Below are 17630 nucleotides of genomic sequence, written 5' to 3'. Positions count from 1 at the left end.
ACTATGTGAACTATGAACACTGTGAACTATGAACACTATGTGAACTATGTGCACTATGAACACTATGAACACTGTGCACTATGAACACTATGTGCACTATGAACACTGCACTATGAACACTATGTGCACTATGAACACTATGTGCACTATGAACAGTGTGTGCACTATGAACACTATGTGCACTTTGAACACTATGTGCACTATGAACACTATGTGCACTTTGAACACTATGTGAACTATGAACACTATGTGAATTATGAACACTATGTGCACTTTGAACACTATGTGCACTATGAACACTATGTGCACTTTGAACACTATGTTAAATATGAACAGTATGAACACTATGTGAACTATGAACACTATGTGCACTTTGAACACTATGTGAACTATGAACACTATGTGAATTATGAACACTATGTGCACTTTGAACACTATGTGAACTATGAACACTATGTGCACTTTGAACACTATGTGAACTATGAACACTATGTGAACTATGAACACTATGTGCACTATGAACACTATGTGCACTATGAACACTATGTGCACTTTGAACACTATGTGAAGTATGAACACTGTGCACTATGAACACTATGTGCACTATGTGAAGTATGAACACTATGTGCACTATGAACACTATGTGAAGTATGAACACTATGCACTTTGAACACTATGTGCACTTTGAACACTATGTTAAATATGAACAGTATGAACACTATGTGAACTATGAACACTATGTGCACTTTGAACACTATGTGAACTATGAACACTATGTGAATTATGAACACTATGTGCACTTTGAACACTATGTGAACTATGAACACTATGAACACTATGTGCACTTTGAACACTATGTGAACTATGAACACTATGTGAACTATGAACACTATGTGAACTATGAACACTATGTGCACTTTGAACACTATGTGAACTATGAACACTATGTGAACTATGAACACTATGTGCACTTTGAACACTATGCGAAGTATGATCAGTATGAACACTATGTGAACTATGAACACTGTGTGAACTATGAACACTATGTGCACTTTGAACACTATGTGAACTATGAACACTGTGTGAACTATGAACACTATGTGCACTATGAACACTATGTGCACTTTGAACACTATGTGAACTATGAACACTATGTGAAATATGAACACTATGAACACTATGTGAAATATGAACAGTATGTGAACTATGAACACTGTGTGCACTATGAACACTATGTGAAGTATGAACACTATGTGCACTATGAACACTATGTGCACTTTGAACACTATGTGCACTATGAACACTATAAACACCATGCACACTATAAACACCATGCACACTCTTCACACTATGAACACTATTAACACCATGCACACTATGTGCACTATAAACACCATGCACACTATGTGCACTATGCACACTATAAACACCATGCACACTATGAACACTATAAACACCATGCACACTATAAACACCATGCACACTCTTCACACTATGAACACTATAAACACCATGCACACTCTGCACACTATGGACACTATTAACACCATGCACACTATGTGCACTATGCACACTATAAATACCATGCACACTATGTGCACTATGAACACTATAAACACCATGCACACTCTGCACACTATGGACACTATTAACACCATGCACACTCTGCACACTATGGACACTATAAACACCATGCACACTATGTGCACTATGCACACTATAAACACCATGCACACTCTGCACACTATGAACACTATGCACACTATGTGCACTATGCACACTATAAACACCATGCACACTCTGCACACTATGAACACTATAAACACCATGCACACTCTGCACACTATGAACACTATAAACACCATGCACACTCTTCACACTATGAACACTATGCACACTATGTGCACTATGCACACTATGAACACTATGCACACTATAAACACCATGCACACTATGTGCACTATGCACACTATAAACACCATGCACACTCGCGCGTGGCTCCATGTGAATGGTGCAGTTTCATGTTGAACTTGTTCAGTTGTAATGACAGTATCTGGTGCAGAGTTAGCTTAGCTCCTAATTAGCTGCCAGTGTGTTTGGTGAAGCTAACGACAGGCTTCAGTTTACGCTTCAGTTTCCGCTTCAGGGACGCACCAGTCTGCGCCCGGGCTCCGCGCACGGCTCCGTGGAGTGGGACATCTCTGCGGTGAACGGCCCAGCGCCTCAGTTTGGGAAAAGCATCTCTCTTTGTAGAAAAGTTAAAGCCACACTTAGCAGCATTTCGGGTTCAAAACAAGGGAACCATGTTTGTGTCCATTACGTCACCACCTGGAACCAAAACATTGTTGGAGCGCGTCATGGAGCGCGTCATGGAGCGCGTCTAAAGAACTTTTATACATTTATCACACTCCTGACCCGCCTCGGACAGAGCTGTGACCCCGGTCAGTCCTCAGAGTGTGTGTAGGGTGTGTGCAGCGTCACATGGTGTTTTTACACATTCTGGTGCTGTTTTAGAGACTCTGGTGATGCTTTTGTTTCATTCATTGTGAGACTCGCGGTTTGTGCGTGACGCGTCACGTGGTTTAGAAAAACAAACATGTGATGAATAAAAGATCATTATATTTTCACACCGGGCCCAGGGCGCGTGTTATTACAGAAAAAACACACGTTATATGTTTGTTTTTACTGTGTAGCTCGTGTTAGCGGATGTTGCTCCGGGCGCAGGGGATTCTGGGTAATGTGCAGAGAGACGCGGCTTTGAGGGCAAGGTGAAAGGTCAATGCAGCTGTTAGCACGCTGCTAGCATACTGCTATACTGTTAGCACGGTGCTAGCACGCTGTTAGCATACTGCTAGCATGCTCACAGTCTGCTGTAGTTGTGTTTTTGTTGCGTTTGGTGAAAGTTTCGAGGGAAATCCGCCCGATCCATCAATCTGTGATTTATGAGAGATTTAAGAGACATTTATAAGAGGTTTATGAGAGTTTTAAGATAGATTTATAAGAGGTTTATGAGCAGATCATGAGTCTGAACGAGCACTCGCTCCAGGCTCTGTCCTGGAGGAAACTCTACCTCAGCCGAGCCAAACTCAAGGCTTCAAGCCGAACCTCCGCGCTGCTGTCCGGGTTCGCCATGGTACAAGTGCCGCATGTTTATTTTATTTATTTATTATATTTATTTACAGCAAAGGGTCACACAGGACGTGTGTTTAATGTGTGTGTTTAATGTGTGGTGTGTGTTTAGTGTGTGTGTTTAATGTGTGTGTTTACTGTGTGTTTAATGTGTGGTGTGTGTGTTGATTGTGTGTTTGTGTGTTGATTGTGTGTGTTTGCAGGTGGCGATGTTTATTGTGCAGTGTGTTTGTTTACTGTGTGTGTGTTGATTGTGTGTGTTTTTACTGTGCAGTGTGTGTGTTTACTGTGTGACGTGTGTGTTGATTGTGTGGTGTGTAAATGCAGGTGGATAACAGTTACCTGTACCCTCCTGCTCTGCTCATCGCCTTCAGTGTGTGTGTTGATTGTGCTGTGTGTGTGTGTTTACTGTGGGTGTGTTGATTGTGCGTTGTGTTTAATGTGTGGTGTGTGTGTTGATTGTACGGTGTGTGTGTGTTTACTGTGTGTTGATTGTGCGTTGTGTTTAATGTGTGGTGTGTGTTTGCAGGTGGCGATGGTGGAGGTGCAGCTGGATAACAGTTACCCGTACCCTCCTGCTCTGCTCATCGCCTTCAGCGCCTGCACCACGGTGCTCGTGGCCGTTCACCTGTTCGCTCTTATGGTCAGCACCTGTATTCTGCCCAATATTGAAGCGGTCAGTAACGTCCACAACCTGAACTCGGTGAAAGAGTCTCCGCACGAGCGCATGCACAGACACATTGAACTGGCCTGGGCTTTTTCCACTGTGATCGGCACGTTGCTGTTTCTGGCTGAAGTTGTGTTACTTTGTTGGGTAAAATTTTTGCCAATCAAACCCAACAAATCCAACAACAACACGGTGTCGTCGGGCGTAGCCGCCGCCATCACCTCCACCTCCATCATGGTCCCGTTTGGGTTGGTCTTCATCGTGTTTGCGGTGCATTTTTACCGCTCCTTAGTGAGTCACAAGACTGACAGACAGTTTCAGGAGCTGGAGGAGTTATCAAACCTGACCAGATTACAGAACGAGCTGGACAACAGAGGAGACTCGTCCATTCTACAGTCTCCATCTTCACATTTCCCTTAAAGAAGAAACAAGAAACCTCTGAACCTACGAGCCACTGAGGGATTTCTGGAACCTTGGATTTCACTGCACTGCAAATAATGCATGTAAAACAGTTTATGTAATACAGTTAATATATGTAATACAGTTTATTTTAAACAGTTTTAAATCAAATAACACACCGAATAATAGAAGTGTATCAAAAAAGTTGATTTGTTTTTTATATGTAACTTGTGACATCATGTCTGCTGTAACAAATCACGTCTGCTGCTGCTGCTGTTTTTTTCTTGTCTCTGTTGATCATTGCTGCTTTTTTATTATGTGTTTTATGAACCATTCATTTATTGTTTGTCGTATGTGATTCTAACAGTTTGTCATATAAGTGCATGCTATTTGAACAGAATAATGTGCTACAGAGCAGTATTATCAGCACAATAAGGGGATTTCTCAAGTATTTAACTTTCATTTCAAATGTTTATTTTTATGACTTGAAGTACCTTGAACTCAAAACACATTAACACATTTTGCTGTAAAATAAAAATGTACATACACTTTCTACTTTTTACTCTTTTTTTTTTTTAACCATTTCTTTTTGATAAATGTCAAACCTGTCACTGCTATAGACTAGAATATAAAAAAGGTCTCATCCTCCCCCTCCGCGGGTCGTCTCCACCTCTTTCCATGCTCAGGTCCTCTACCCGAGGCCTGGGACCTCACGTCCACTACCCGAGGCCTGGGACCTCGCGTCCTCTACCAGAGACTCGGGACCTCGCGTCCTCTACCAGAGACTCGGGACCTCGCGTCCTCCACCTGAGGCCTTGAGGGTTCTACTGTATCTTTGCTGCTCCTGCACTTTTCTGGACTCAGATGTCTAATGTTTTTCCTGGGATCTGCTGTAGCCTCCTCCAGTTTGGGGGTCACTGCCCTTTATTTATTTATTTATTTATTTATTTATTTATTTATTTATACATATATATATAATTTATATTTATATCATACGAGCCGTAAGGAAGAAGGACGAGTGAGTGTGAGAGCCACAGTCCAGGATGAAACATCCAAGATCCATAAGTACAACAAGGACAAGGCCCCAACAGACGACGAGCTCAGTGTCTCAGACAGTGGAGGACAGAGGAGGAGGTGCAGGAGGAAACATCACAGGAGGACAAGCCCCTGCACAGAACGTACCACCAGAACAGAACTGAAGAGGCTGATATTAGGAAATCCTACCAATGACTTGAGAGAGCTGGACTGAAGGACAGAGGCTCATTCTGGAGCACAGGAGCCTTGAGCACCAGAGTGAGGCCCAGATCTACCACACCAGACGAGACCCAAGGTGTAGGCTGCAAAGAGGCCCCTGAGACAGTCCAACTCATAACTGCAGGTGTAAGACGCTGCAGGGAAAGCAAACATGGAGCGACATAACCAAGTGGAGCCAAAATGTACAGAAACATCTGTGCAGAGTATGGACTGGAAACCCCAAGATCAACCCCAAGGTAGAACCTTCAAGCTCCCGGGCCTCTGGGAGAGGACCCGAGCTCCGGGGCCTCTGGGAGAGGACCCGAGCTCCGGGCCTCTGGGAGAGGACCCGAGCTCCGGGGCCTCTGGGAGATACATACACGCGGAGGACACTTGTGTTTTCCTGTGTTTGACTTTACTCTTGAGAGGCTGTTGTCCTGTCGAAGGCTGACTGGGCTCCGGTCAGGACGGCCCTCGTGTCCACGAGCTGCAACTAAAAAACAAAAGAAACAAAAAGATTAGAATTTCCCACATAACATAGTCAAATAAAGTACTGCCTGTGTCAAGTTCTACTTTACCTGTGGAATCTGATATTTTGGAGGTCTCGGTGCTTCGCTTCTCTTAAAATCAGACAGTGTGCCACATTTTGCTGTTCCATCCACCCATAGACCCTCATACAGCTGCCCCTGGTCAGAGTAGAAAAATGTCCCATATCCGTCCTTTTTCCCGTCTCTCCAGGAGCCTTCGTACCAGTTTCCATTTGCTCAGACAGAAAAATGCAAACACTGAAATAAATGCTAATCATACTTTAAAATGAGACAAAAAGTGTGTGTCTTACCACACAGAATAAACCCTCTGCCGTGGGCCCTGTCCTTCCTCCACTCGCCTTCGTAAACATCTCCATTAGTGAAGTGCATTTTCCCCCAACCACAGCGAGCGTCTTCACTCCACTGTCCTTCATACACCTCAGAACAGCTGTAGAGAAATGTCCCAAAGCCCTAAGACAAGAATGAATCAGACAAGAATGAATCAGACAAGAACATGTCACATACACAGTACATACACAGTACACACACAGTACACACAGTACACAGTACACACAGTACACAGTACACAGTACATACATGCTTTTTCCCATGTCTCCACTCTCCACAGTACTTTTTCACATACTCTTTGGTCTGTGGGTTTAAAACGCTGTAGGTGCCATGTCCATCTCGTCTTCCACATTTCCATTCTCCGTCATACATGGCACCACCCTTCTTCCACACCTGAGCTCCTTTACCTGAAACATGAGACACTCTGTTAGTTTCTTTGTTTAAAATGACTTCAGGTGTGTTTCAGGTTCAGGCACCGTGCTTCTTATCGTCCTTCCATTCTCCAGTGTACTCATCTCCACTGACGGAGTAAACCGTGTGCTTCAGGCCACTCTTCTGCGTCAGTCTGTGCCACTGCTCAGACAGAGGCTGTTTTTTGTGACGAGGTCCAGAAAACTGCATGACCAGGGCTGGAGTGAATAAACCCCTGAAAGAAAAACAGAAAAGTTTAACAGTAAAGGACAAACATGAGAATAAACCCCTGAAAGAAAGACATGTATAAATGTAAAGAAGGAATAACACTAGAATTCTGAACTGAACACCACAACTCACCCACAAAAACAGGCGGTTTGTCCCTGACCTAGTGATCCCGTCTCTGTGGACAGTGGTCTCGTCTCTGTGGACAGTGGTCTCGTCTCTGTGGACAGTGGTCTCGTCTCTGTGGACAGTGGTCTCGTCTCTGTGGACAGTGGTCTCGTCTCTGTGGACAGTGGTCTCGTCTCTGTGGACAGTGGTCTCGTCTCTGTGGACAGTGGTGTCCTCTGTCCCACAGAGACGCGTCTCGTCTCTTAGCAACAGTTTGAGGAGCGACAGTCAAATGTTTAAGATGGACGACAGCTGCAGGTTTAGTTTGGAGGTTTAGTTTGTTAATTAGATGAACCTGTGAAAACTTTGGCAGCGGAGAAAAAAACCCAAACTTTTATAGATTTTGACTTTTTAAACATAACAGTCCGTCACGTGCCGTTTATTTTCGCGTAAAATATTCATAATCAGTTTTTGATTTACAAATATTACGTCACTAAACAGAGCGTTAATGGGACAGAAAAATAAAGCTTTTCTATTTTACTTTTATTTCTTTTATTTTTTTCCTCTCGTTACCAGTGGGTCCCGCGCATGCGCAGTGCGGCCCGGGCACAGTCTCGTCCTGTGGCTGAAATCCCGGCTGTTCTCGCGAGGCTCGTGTTGCTCGTGCTGCTTGTGCTGCTCTTGTTTCTACAATGTCAAAATCCAAGTTTCAAACGGAATGGGACGAACTGGACGAAGAATATCAACAACTACAGGTAAATAAACAAACAAATACACGAATAAACACACAAATATACACAGAAACACTTAAATACAGGCGAGTCTGTGTGAAACGAACCAGATTTGAACATCACTGATGGACTTACGTTAGCAAGTGTCCGTCCTGCTGACCCCAGGACTGCTGTCCAACACCAGTGTCCACTGTCCAACACCAGTGTCCACTGTCCAACACCAGTGTCCACTGTCCAACACCAGTGTCCAACACCAGTGTCCACTGTCCAGCCCTAGAGTCCAGTGACAGTGGTGTGGTCAGAGGACTGTTTATCTTCTATATGTTGTTTGTTTTGTTGGTGAAGTCCAGTCTGTCTCTGTTGAGTTAGTGATGCAAACACAGTTTATGTTTATTTGATTATTGCTCTTTTAATAGTTATGTTGTTGTTTTATGCCTCTTATTATCTGGATTTAATGCTCTAACATGTCATCTCCTGCACCGAACGTCCTTAAACTTACCTTTATACTGAAATATTTGAACCTTAAGTCCTGTTAAACCGACATAACGCCGGATGTAAACTATGTGTTAAACTTTGTTCCATTTGTAGGAAACACACAAAATCTACAGACAGAAGCTTGAAGAGCTGACCAGTCTGCAGACGTCCTGCAGCGGCGCCATAACCAAACAGAGGAAGTGTCTGAAGGACATAAAGCTCAGTTTAAAGAGGTAAACCGCCGTGGCTCCTTCTGATCATCTGGTTCTTCAGTGTTTTTGAGCCGTTCTGTTTCCAGGTCGACTCAAGCGTCTGATGAGAAAGAACGAGAGCTCCTCGCCGAGATTCAAACACAAATCAAAGATCGAGAAAATGTGTTTTTTGACATGGAGGCGTATTTACCCAAGAAGAACGGGTCAGTCCTGTCCAGTCCTTTTGTCTCAGACCCTGTCTCTGTCTCTGACCCGGTCTCTGTGTCTCTGTGTCTCTGTGTTTTTCTGACACTTTCTTATTTTCAGGTTGTATCTAAACTTGGTTCTGGGGAATGTAAATGTGACGCTGCTCAGTAATCAGGCAAAGTATGATCTTTTAATCTGCATAAAGTTGCACAGATACAGAATATTTAAAATGTAAATATTATTTTCTCACAGATTTGCTTATAAAGACGAATATGAGAAGTTTAAGCTTTATCTGACAATAATTCTACTGTTTGGAGCCATAACATGCCTATTTTTCTTAAATTATCGGTGAGTTTCTTTTGTTATGTCTCATGTTCAGTAGAAAACTGATTTTCATGTTTCATTTTTATGTCTCATTTTAGTGTCACTGATGAAATCTTCAACTTTTTGCTCGTGTGGTACTACTGCACTTTGACCATACGGGAGAGCATCCTCATGAGCAACGGCTCCAGGTTTGTGGACGTGGAACTTAAATTTGTTTAAAGTCGTTTTTACGGTGACGTTTTTAAGGTGTTTTTGTCGTTTCAGGATAAAAGGCTGGTGGGTGTCTCATCATTACGTCTCCACGTTTCTCTCAGGTGTCATGCTTACCTGGTGAGTGCAGTTTTAGCTGTGATAAAATAAATAAAAGTCCAAACGGAGGTGTTTAATCGTGTTGTTTCGTCAGGCCGGAGGGGCCCATGTATCAGAGGTTCAGGAGCCAGTTTCTCGCCTTCTCCATTTATCAAAGTAAGTGTTTTTAATGTGTTTGTCTGGACATTAAAAGAGAGTCCGCTCTGCGCCGTCTGCGACTTCACACACCACATTCATACAAGGCAGTGTGGGAGAAGTGCCTTGCCTAAAGACACAACTACAGCTGTTACCTCTGGCGCCCCCTGTGGACCCTGATGTTCCCAGTCCTGACCAAAAGTTTAAGGTTTAAACCTTTTAAAGTTTAAAGTTAAACACCTGGGACTTTTGTCAATACTTTTCCTGTAATAATCATAAGAGTCAGAACTGTTCTTAAAGGGCATTGAACCACAGACCGCACACACACACACACAGATACACACACAGATACACAAATACACACAGATACACAAATACACACAGATACACAAATACACACACAGATACACAAATACACACACACAGATACACACACAGATACACACACAGATACACAAATACACACAGATACACAAATACACACAGATACACAAATACACACACAGATACACACACACAGATACACACACAGATACACACACAGATACACAAATACACACACAGATACACAAATACACACACAGATACACAAATACACACACAAATACACACACACAGATACACACACAGAGACACACACACAGTGACACAAATACACACACACACACACACAAACATGCTTCTCAAAATAACTTGATAAAGTTCATAACTCCACATCTCCTCATTTGGATAAAGTCACAGTTCATGTTTCTGTAAAGTTTGATCCAAATGTTTTTTAGTGACGATGTGTTTAAACTTTGAGCTGCTCGTTAAACACAGACCTGACTCGGTAAACGCACGAGGCACATCGTGTTTCACGTGTGACGTCACAAACTCATGAAGCAGAACTAAATCTGGAACGTTCTAAGGTCCAGAGCTGATGTAAGAAATACAGCCTGGTCTTTATAAAAAGTTTATGTATAATAAAGTTTAGAAGTGTAAGTGTGTGTATTCACCCCAGGCCTCCTCTGTGCTCTGGTTAGTATAAATATAATACAGTTTACATATAAGTACATGTATGTGCTTGTTCCTCAGGTTTCTTACAGTATAAATATAATACAGTTTACATATAAGTACACGTATGTGCTTGTTCCTCAGGTTTCTTACAGTTCTTGCAGTATTATTATCAGAGCGGCTGCTTGTACAGACTCCGGACTCTGGGGGAGAGGAATCAGCTGGACCTCACAGTGGGTACGATGTTTGTTTTGGGTTAAACTCTGAGGCCATCTGCAAATCTGCAAATCTGTGAGGGAAAAACACGATAATACACATTTATGGAAGTACAGAATAATGTACATGTATAAATACAATATACATACATGTGAATACAGGGTCATACACACATTTATAAATACACATAATAATATACATGTGTGAGGGTCAGTGTGCGGGGGTCAGTGTGCGGGGGTCAGTGTGAGGGTCAGTGTGCGGGGGTCAGTGTGCGAGGGTCAGTGTGCGAGGGTCAGTGTGTGAGGGTCAGTGTGCGGGGGTCAGTGTGTGAGGGTCAGTGTGCGGGGGTCAGTGTGTGAGGGTCAGTGTGCGGGGGTCAGTGTGAGGGTCAGTGTGCGGGGGTCAGTGTGTGAGGGTCAGTGTGCGGGGGTCAGTGTGCGTTACAGCGTGGGGTCAGAGGTCACTCTTTCATTTCTCTGCAGAGGGATTCCAGTCGTGGATGTGGAGGGGCCTTACTTTTCTGTTACCGTTCCTCTTCTTTGGTCATGTGAGTTCAGGTTCAGTGTTTGTGTGACTTCAGCACACGTGTGTCAGATTAAATCATATTAAAGTGTAAATGTGAAACATGCTGCGTTTCCTCCTGTAGTTTTGGCAGCTCTATAACGCTGTGACCTTGTTTCGTTTGGCTCAACGCGACGACTGTAAAGAGTGGCAGGTAAAGATCTGCACCGTTTAAACAAACTTAAACATTTAAATAACTTTAACTGTTCATTGTTCTGCAGGTTTTTATGCTGGCTTTGACATTTCTAGTCCTGTTCTTGGGAAACTTCCTCATCACTCTGAAAGTCGTTCACCAAAAAATACAGGAATCCCCCGAGAAAGTGAAGAAAAATGACTGAGATTAAATAACTTCACCTTTCTCACGAGATCAGACTCAAGAACGACCAAACACTGGAAAGAACGACTTCACCTGGACAGTACGATTCCATCTGGACAGTACGATTCCACCTGGACACTGAAGGACATGTCTGAAGACGACCACAGCGTCAGGCCAAAGTGACTCCAGCAGCTTCTGTTTCTGAGTACGTGCTGTATCGGTCCTGCAAAAGGCCCAGCTGAACGTGGCATTATCTTGTGTTTTATAAAGAGGAAAGGATGTGTTATTTGCTTTATAAATGGTAATAATTATATATAAATGTTATGCACCTGAAGAAGCTCCAGGAGGTGACCTGCTCTGAAGCTGAAGCATCAACAACGTCTGGGAAACTGACTTTGAGAGACACTTTTCTTTTAATGTGATTGTTTTCTGCTGAGTTCTTAGGGAAATGGTTGTAGGCGCCGATATGACGCCTGCGTGTGGGACGTGCGTGTGGGTCATACGTGTGGGACGTGCGTGTGGGACGTGCGTGTGGGACGTGCGTGTCGCTGTAATCTGCACTATTGTGTAAAGTTGATTCCTGATGACACTTGAATCCACACTTTAGATCAGTTACTTTTGTTTTCATTGTGCGACATTTGAAAGGACAAAGAGAACGTGACAGGAGCCGTGTTCACTGCACGTTTAAAGTAACGTCTGTGTGCGCAGGAGGTTTATTAGAAAACATTTAATTTACACATTTATGGATCATTTTCTACTTGTCCAAGGGCCTCGTCCCAGTAGCTTATTCAACACTAGTGGGCGCTGTTGTACTGCTGCTAAATGTAGTAACCCTCAGACATTTTAAAACATTTGGATAAATGGAAAAAATACAAATCCAAAACTGTGCTGTTTTGTAATCAAGTTTCACTCCAGTCTTTAAAATATCTGAGTTTAAAGATTCAGAGTCAGAACCAAAGTGGTTCAAACACTACGGGACATTCATGTTTTCATCACCTCAGTGTCACAAAATGAGGCATTTCCTCTTCTTCTTAAAGTTCTTTTGTTTCCGTCTAAATGCCAGTGCTCTTTTCGTGGCTTCTTTGAAAATGTCTTCCACATTTTCTTGAAATTTTGCAGAACACTCGAGATAAACTTCAGCGTTGATTTGTTTGCAGGCTTCTTCTCCCTGTGAGGAACACAACACGCCTTTAGAATGATCCACTTCAAACATGAGGCACATAAACACGTCTGTTCTCACCTGTGTGTAGGAGATGGGCTCTAGACTCAAAGCTCGCAGTTTCCTCGCTCGCTCCTTGTCTTTTCTGAGGTCCGTCTTGCAGCCGATGAGGATGAGAGGAGTGTCTCTGCAGAAATGTTTCACTTCTGGAAACCACTGTTTGGGCAGAGTTTGATCAGACGGACGTGACTTACACTGACCTCGTGTTTTCAGTGTCGTGTTTTCAGTGTGGATCCTGTGTGTGTCACTGGGGTCAATGTCCACAGTGGAGTTAATCATTGGAATGCAGCGCCATAGCAACCAACGTCCAGCAAAGCAACGTCCAGCAAAGCAACGTCCAGCGCTCATTCACACAGAGCAGTTAAAGTGACCTTGAGTTCACCTTAACACACTCGTCTCTGTTCAGTGAGTTTAAACGTACCTTTATTAGAACGTTCTCCAGACTCGTGGGGTTGGTCACATCGAAACACACCAGCACCACACTGGCCTCTTGGTAGGCGAGCGGCCGCAGTCTGTCATAGTCGTCCTGTCCTACAAAGTACACAATAAAAAAAAACTTTAATAAAATATCAGCGTAACATTGTAGTTGTGGCGTGTGAGAAAACCACATCCTGTTTTATGTTTCCTTTTTGCACTTACTGTTCTGTGTCAGATAATCATAATCTGACTGTGTAAGGCCAAGCCACACAACAAACACACAACACAGCAATTTAACACGCAGGTTTAAGATGTGTTTGTGACTGTGTGAGGCACAAACACACAACACACACAAGAGTTTAAGATGTGTTTGTGACTGTGTGAGGCATCCCTCCACAGCAACAGACACACAACAGACAACACACAACACACACAAGAGTTTAAGATGTGTTTGTGAGTGTAAAGAACAATAACATCTTATTATAACACCTTTACATTCACACAATGTCTGTAGTGTGTGTGCCTGTGTTGTACATGTTCAGTGTGTGTGTGTCTTACCTGCAGTGTCGTACATGTTCTCTGTGTGTGTGTGTGTGTATCTTACCTGCAGTGTCGTACAGGTTCAGTCTTATCTCTTTTCCTCCCAGAGACACAGAGGTGTTGTATTTCTCAAACACAGATGGAGCGTAGGTCTGTCAAATGTTTGGACATGATTTTGTTACTTAAACTTAGGTCCTCAGTCAGTCATACAAGTATAAGTATATATATATATATATATAAGTACACATATATAAGTATAAGTACATAAATGGCACAGTCTCACCTCTGGGAAGTCTCCTCGGGCGTACACCATCAGCAGAGAGGTTTTCCCACATCCTCCATCTCCCACTATCACTATTTTAAGTTCATCAGTTTTAGTTGTTCCATTGTGGGTCATTTTTGTGTGTCCAGATAAACTCACAGTGAGAACGCGCCCGTCTCTGGAGTTAAGTCAAACACATGACAAAGACGTGTGTTTGTAAAGCTCAGATGATTTACAGTCAGTGTCAAATGAGCGGAGCAGCCTCATGTTGAGCAGGTCTGAGGCCGGCTCACCACTTCCTGTTCCTGTTCGATTGGAAATGTTCAAAATGACTCCCTGCACTCGTCTGCTCATCCACAGCATCTCGGCGCGTCACTGAGCTTCCTCTTATGGTCGGAGCAGATGTGGGTGGTGCATATCTACGTTTTAAACAAATGTAAAGCAGTTTAAGTCTCGGATTGGCCCATAGACTGTTCACTGTAGAGCCTGCGTCCATGAGCTTCACATGGAGGAGAATCCAGGACCGTTGCCATAGCGATTAACAATTTAAAACAGAATATGATGTCGTTTGAATGAGTGAAAGTCTCTTACCTCAAAATGCTGCGTGTAACAGATGAACCGCACGAAGACGCTGTAAAAGTCTGAGTGTGATATCAGCGTGTTATCACCAACAGGAAGAGATAACTCAGATTTAATAATGTAGGCCTACACATGAGGACAAGCCTACACACGGGCCTGTCTTTAAAGGAGAAGAAGCCTACACACAGACCTGTCTTTAAAGAGGAAGAAGCCTACACGCGGGCCTGTCTTTAAAGAGGAAGAAGCCTACACGCGGGGCTGTCTTTAAAGGAGGAGAAGCCTACACGCGGGCCTGTCTTTAAAGGAGAAGAAGCCTACACACAGGCCTGTCTTTAAAGAGGAAGAAGCCTACACGCGGGGCTGTCTTTAAAGGAGAAGCCTACACGCGGGCCTGTCTTTAAAGGAGAAGAAGCCTACACACAGGCCTGTCTTTAAAGAGGAAGAAGCCTACACGCGGGGCTGTCTTTAAAGGAGGAGAAGCCTACACGCGGGGCTGTCTTTAAAGGAGAAGCCTACACACAGGCCTGTCTTTAAAGAGGAAGAAGCCTACACGCGGGGCTGTCTTTAAAGGAGAAGCCTACACGCGGGTCTGTCTTTAAAGAGGAAGACGATGTAACTTTAGAAAACCTTGAGTGTGTCGTTTTATCAAAGGTTCAACAAACGTTATATTTTAAATAAAGAGCCACATTCACTTCTATAAATAAAATGTGATTTATTTAAACTTAAACACAGAATGTCATAAAGATAATAACACATTATACCTGTGTTTATGAGGACGCTGCTTCAGCTCAAACACACCTGAGTTTAGGCCTGAGAGCCACAGTATAGAGCCACAGTAAAGAGCCGTCAGTAAAGAGCCACAGTAAAGAGCCGTCAGTAAAGAGCCACAGTAAAGAGCCGTCAGTAAATAGCTGTCAGTAAAGAGCCACAGTAAAGAGCCGTCAGGACTAGTGTCATTCTGTCTAAAAACATCATGTTTGAACAGGACAAAGGAGCACAGAGAGAACAAAGACAGACCAGTCCTCTGTGGAACGTTCCAGACTAACACACACACACACACACACACCGGGGCCAGGTACAGTGACCACTGAGTGGTCCTTGTGTGGTCACTGTCTGACCCCTGAGTGGTCCCTGTGTGACCTCTGTGCGGTCACAGTGTGGTCCCTGTGCGGTCACTTTGTGACCACTGTGCGGTCCCTGTGTGGTCACAGTGTGTCCCCCTGTATGGTCCTCTTTGTGGTCCTCTGTGAGGTCAGTGTGGTCCCTGTGTGACCTCTGTGCGGTCACTGTGTGACCTCTGTGAGGTTCTGTGTGGTCACCGTGAGGTCACAGTGTGGTCCCTGTGCGGTCACAGTGTGGTCCCTGTGAGGTCACAGTGTGGTCCTCTTTGTGGTCACAGTGCGGTCCCTGTGAGGTCACAGTGTGGTCCTCTGTGGTCCTTGTTTTTCCTGTTTACCGTAGTAACATAACTACCGTAAGTAACAGTTTCATTACGCAGCAGATTTCCTGGTGTTTCTCGCTGTTTCCCGCGGTGGACACGTGGTTTTGACTGTAAATAACACAGTGAAAATGAGTCAAATCAAGCGTAAAGCTCCAGTATGACGCTTTCTCTTGTACTAAACGTGAGCACTGTTGCCATGACGGCTCTCGGCTCTCGAGTGGGGGCTGCGCGCGGCTCAAAGCCTCGTGACGCTCGTGACCTGCACACAGGAATGCGCGCTCCCGATGGTCACCGTGAGCGCGCTGCCGTGGACTGAGCATCTGACAGGGCATCTGACACAACCGGACTGTTCAGAGTCGACCAACCGCCCACGGGGTCGATATAAAGACTCCTGAACCACGAGGAATGCGCCTCCGTTTGGCAACAGCGAGTTAAAGTCACACATGAGGGTTTTCTGTTTAAAGTCACGTCATGTTGAAGCCTAAAATAACAACAGCAGCGCCGCCATGTTTGAACGAGCCTCGCGCTGTTATTTTCTCCCGGGCTAATCACAGAGGCGCGTGCTCTCGAGTTTCCTCATGACCTTATTTGGCAGCGCGGCTGTCATGGCAACCGGCCAGAGCGCGGGCTTCTCCGGGAGCAGTTGCCAGGCGAAACTGAGCGAGTCCACTGAACCCAGAGTCGACTCTCCACAGCAGTTTATGCGATTATCTCTTCGTAAATCAGCAGATCTTGAATCAAAACATCCCCACAGACCGTGTCCCGCACATACAGAGCCACAGAGCCACAGAGCCAGAGCCACAGCGCGTTCAGAAGAGCCTCACCCTGTAATGGCGCAGTCACATTTCAGAGCTGTTGTCCTTTGTCTCTGAAGTGGCCATTTTGAGACTGAGAAAACCAAGAAGCCCATGTTCATGTTATTACAGCTCCAGAGTGCTTTGGATGCAGGGAAACACACAAGAAATCACTTCTAAATCAGTTTGGGATTATATTTGAATACTATCTGTAAGTTTACACCACCATATTTTTGACCATATATATATATTTACATACATCATTTTACAGTTGAGATGTGGTTTAAACTTAAAATAATATACTTAAGGTCCATATCTTATTTAAAGATATGCCTGAAACAAGGAAAAGAGAAGCAAGTAACCAGGCCTACCTTTAATTTAATCATACGCTGTAGCTAAATGGAGAAAGTGTGAGTCAAAGCCTCTTGTCCTGAAGCAGATGTGTTTGGAAAATGGCTCAGTCGCTGCCACTGGTCCAAGCTGTTTTGTTTTTTTCAGATTCATATCTCTTGTGATAATGGATTTCTTGTTTTTCCAGACGATACCATCCAGCCCTTTATCAGGAGGAAGATGAAGCTGCAAATGTTGTTCGTGTGTCTGCGTTTAGGCCTCCTGAGGTAGGCAAAGCTTCATGAGGAGGATCAGACCTCAGCCCAAGTCAAGTCAACAGGGAAAAACTCTCTGAAACACTGGGACACCTTTTTGAGAAGCCGTGCGACTACTTACAAAAGACTGACTGACCTTTTTGCAGTGGTCAGGAGCCAGTCTACACCTGAAAAGGATCTGACCTCTGAACAACAGGGCTTTGGCTTTTACTCCTTCCCTTGAGTGACAAAAAACAAATGTTATTTAGGCCTTTAAAAGCAAAGCCACA

The 17630-nt window shown here is 44.0% G+C and overlaps 5 protein-coding genes across 6 annotated transcripts in view; 2 read left to right on the top strand and 3 right to left on the bottom strand.

Annotated features, from left to right (window-relative positions):
- LOC117391850 (lysine-specific demethylase 2B) overlaps positions 1-2320 on the bottom strand; it is a 24281-nt gene extending 21961 nt beyond the window's left edge. The window contains exon 1 of the mRNA XM_055231453.1: positions 2155-2320. Coding sequence (XP_055087428.1) covers positions 2155-2199 — 45 coding nt within the window. The 5' untranslated portion in view covers positions 2200-2320. The remainder of the gene's footprint in view (positions 1-2154) is intronic.
- Positions 2321-2746: 426 nt separating this feature from the next.
- Positions 2747-4748, top strand: orai1b (ORAI calcium release-activated calcium modulator 1b). The gene is made up of 2 exons (XM_033989718.2): positions 2747-3133; positions 3659-4748. The coding sequence occupies exons 1-2, from the start codon at positions 3020-3022 to the stop codon at positions 4214-4216; spliced, it is 672 nt and encodes a 223-aa protein (XP_033845609.1). The 5' UTR covers positions 2747-3019; the 3' UTR covers positions 4217-4748.
- Positions 4749-5843: 1095 nt separating this feature from the next.
- On the bottom strand, positions 5844-7637 carry morn3 (MORN repeat containing 3). The gene is made up of 6 exons (XM_033990087.1): positions 7621-7637; positions 6780-6949; positions 6553-6710; positions 6267-6426; positions 6007-6191; positions 5844-5921 (listed from the first exon to the last, which is right to left on the bottom strand). The coding sequence occupies exons 1-6, from the start codon at positions 7635-7637 to the stop codon at positions 5844-5846; spliced, it is 768 nt and encodes a 255-aa protein (XP_033845978.1).
- Positions 7638-7668: 31 nt separating this feature from the next.
- On the top strand, positions 7669-13261 carry tmem120b (transmembrane protein 120B). Its single transcript, XM_055231411.1, has 12 exons — positions 7669-7802; positions 8367-8485; positions 8551-8667; positions 8771-8830; positions 8903-8998; positions 9073-9162; positions 9239-9304; positions 9378-9439; positions 10556-10648; positions 11110-11174; positions 11274-11342; positions 11410-13261. Exons 1-12 carry the CDS (start codon positions 7740-7742, stop codon positions 11524-11526), a joined length of 1017 nt encoding a protein of 338 aa, XP_055087386.1. The 5' UTR covers positions 7669-7739; the 3' UTR covers positions 11527-13261.
- rhof (ras homolog family member F) lies at positions 12508-17566 on the bottom strand. 2 transcript variants are annotated; one of them, XM_055231413.1, is made up of 6 exons: positions 17128-17566; positions 13964-16898; positions 13745-13832; positions 13145-13254; positions 12745-12879; positions 12508-12672 (listed from the first exon to the last, which is right to left on the bottom strand). In XM_055231413.1, exons 2-6 carry the CDS (start codon positions 14075-14077, stop codon positions 12508-12510), a joined length of 612 nt encoding a protein of 203 aa, XP_055087388.1. In that variant the 5' UTR covers positions 14078-16898; positions 17128-17566. The 2 variants fall into 2 exon arrangements, with proteins under 2 accessions (XP_055087388.1, XP_033845405.1); XM_033989514.2 differs by lacking the exon at positions 17128-17566 and having other exon boundaries at positions 13964-14361; positions 14534-14682.
- Between the last annotated feature and the right edge of the window lie 64 nt (positions 17567-17630).

The sequence above is a fragment of the Periophthalmus magnuspinnatus genome, chromosome 23 (genome assembly GCF_009829125.3).
Source record: "Periophthalmus magnuspinnatus isolate fPerMag1 chromosome 23, fPerMag1.2.pri, whole genome shotgun sequence".
Lineage (NCBI taxonomy): Eukaryota > Metazoa > Chordata > Actinopteri > Gobiiformes > Gobiidae > Periophthalmus > Periophthalmus magnuspinnatus.
This window is presented reverse-complemented; position numbering and strand designations above follow the sequence as displayed.

Coding starts and splice junctions, on each gene's coding strand:
- orai1b (XM_033989718.2), top strand. CDS start 3,020: ATGAGTCTGAACGAGCACTCGCTCCAGGCTCTGTCCTGGAGGAAACTC. Junction 3,134..3,658: donor TGCTGTCCGGGTTCGCCATG/GTACAAGTGCCG, acceptor GTGTGTTTGCAG/GTGGCGATGGTGGAGGTGCA.
- morn3 (XM_033990087.1), bottom strand. Junction 6,192..6,266: donor CAGAGGGTTTATTCTGTGTG/GTAAGACACACA, acceptor TTTCTGTCTGAG/CAAATGGAAACTGGTACGAA. Junction 5,922..6,006: donor CAAAATATCAGATTCCACAG/GTAAAGTAGAAC, acceptor TTTGTTTTTTAG/TTGCAGCTCGTGGACACGAG.
- tmem120b (XM_055231411.1), top strand. CDS start 7,740: ATGTCAAAATCCAAGTTTCAAACGGAATGGGACGAACTGGACGAAGAA. Junction 8,999..9,072: donor CTATTTTTCTTAAATTATCG/GTGAGTTTCTTT, acceptor GTCTCATTTTAG/TGTCACTGATGAAATCTTCA. Junction 11,175..11,273: donor CGTTCCTCTTCTTTGGTCAT/GTGAGTTCAGGT, acceptor TTCCTCCTGTAG/TTTTGGCAGCTCTATAACGC.
- rhof (XM_055231413.1), bottom strand. CDS start 14,077: ATGACCCACAATGGAACAACTAAAACTGATGAACTTAAAATAGTGATA. Junction 13,833..13,963: donor CCCGAGGAGACTTCCCAGAG/GTGAGACTGTGC, acceptor AACATTTGACAG/ACCTACGCTCCATCTGTGTT. Junction 13,255..13,744: donor GAACCTGTACGACACTGCAG/GTAAGATACACA, acceptor TGTACTTTGTAG/GACAGGACGACTATGACAGA.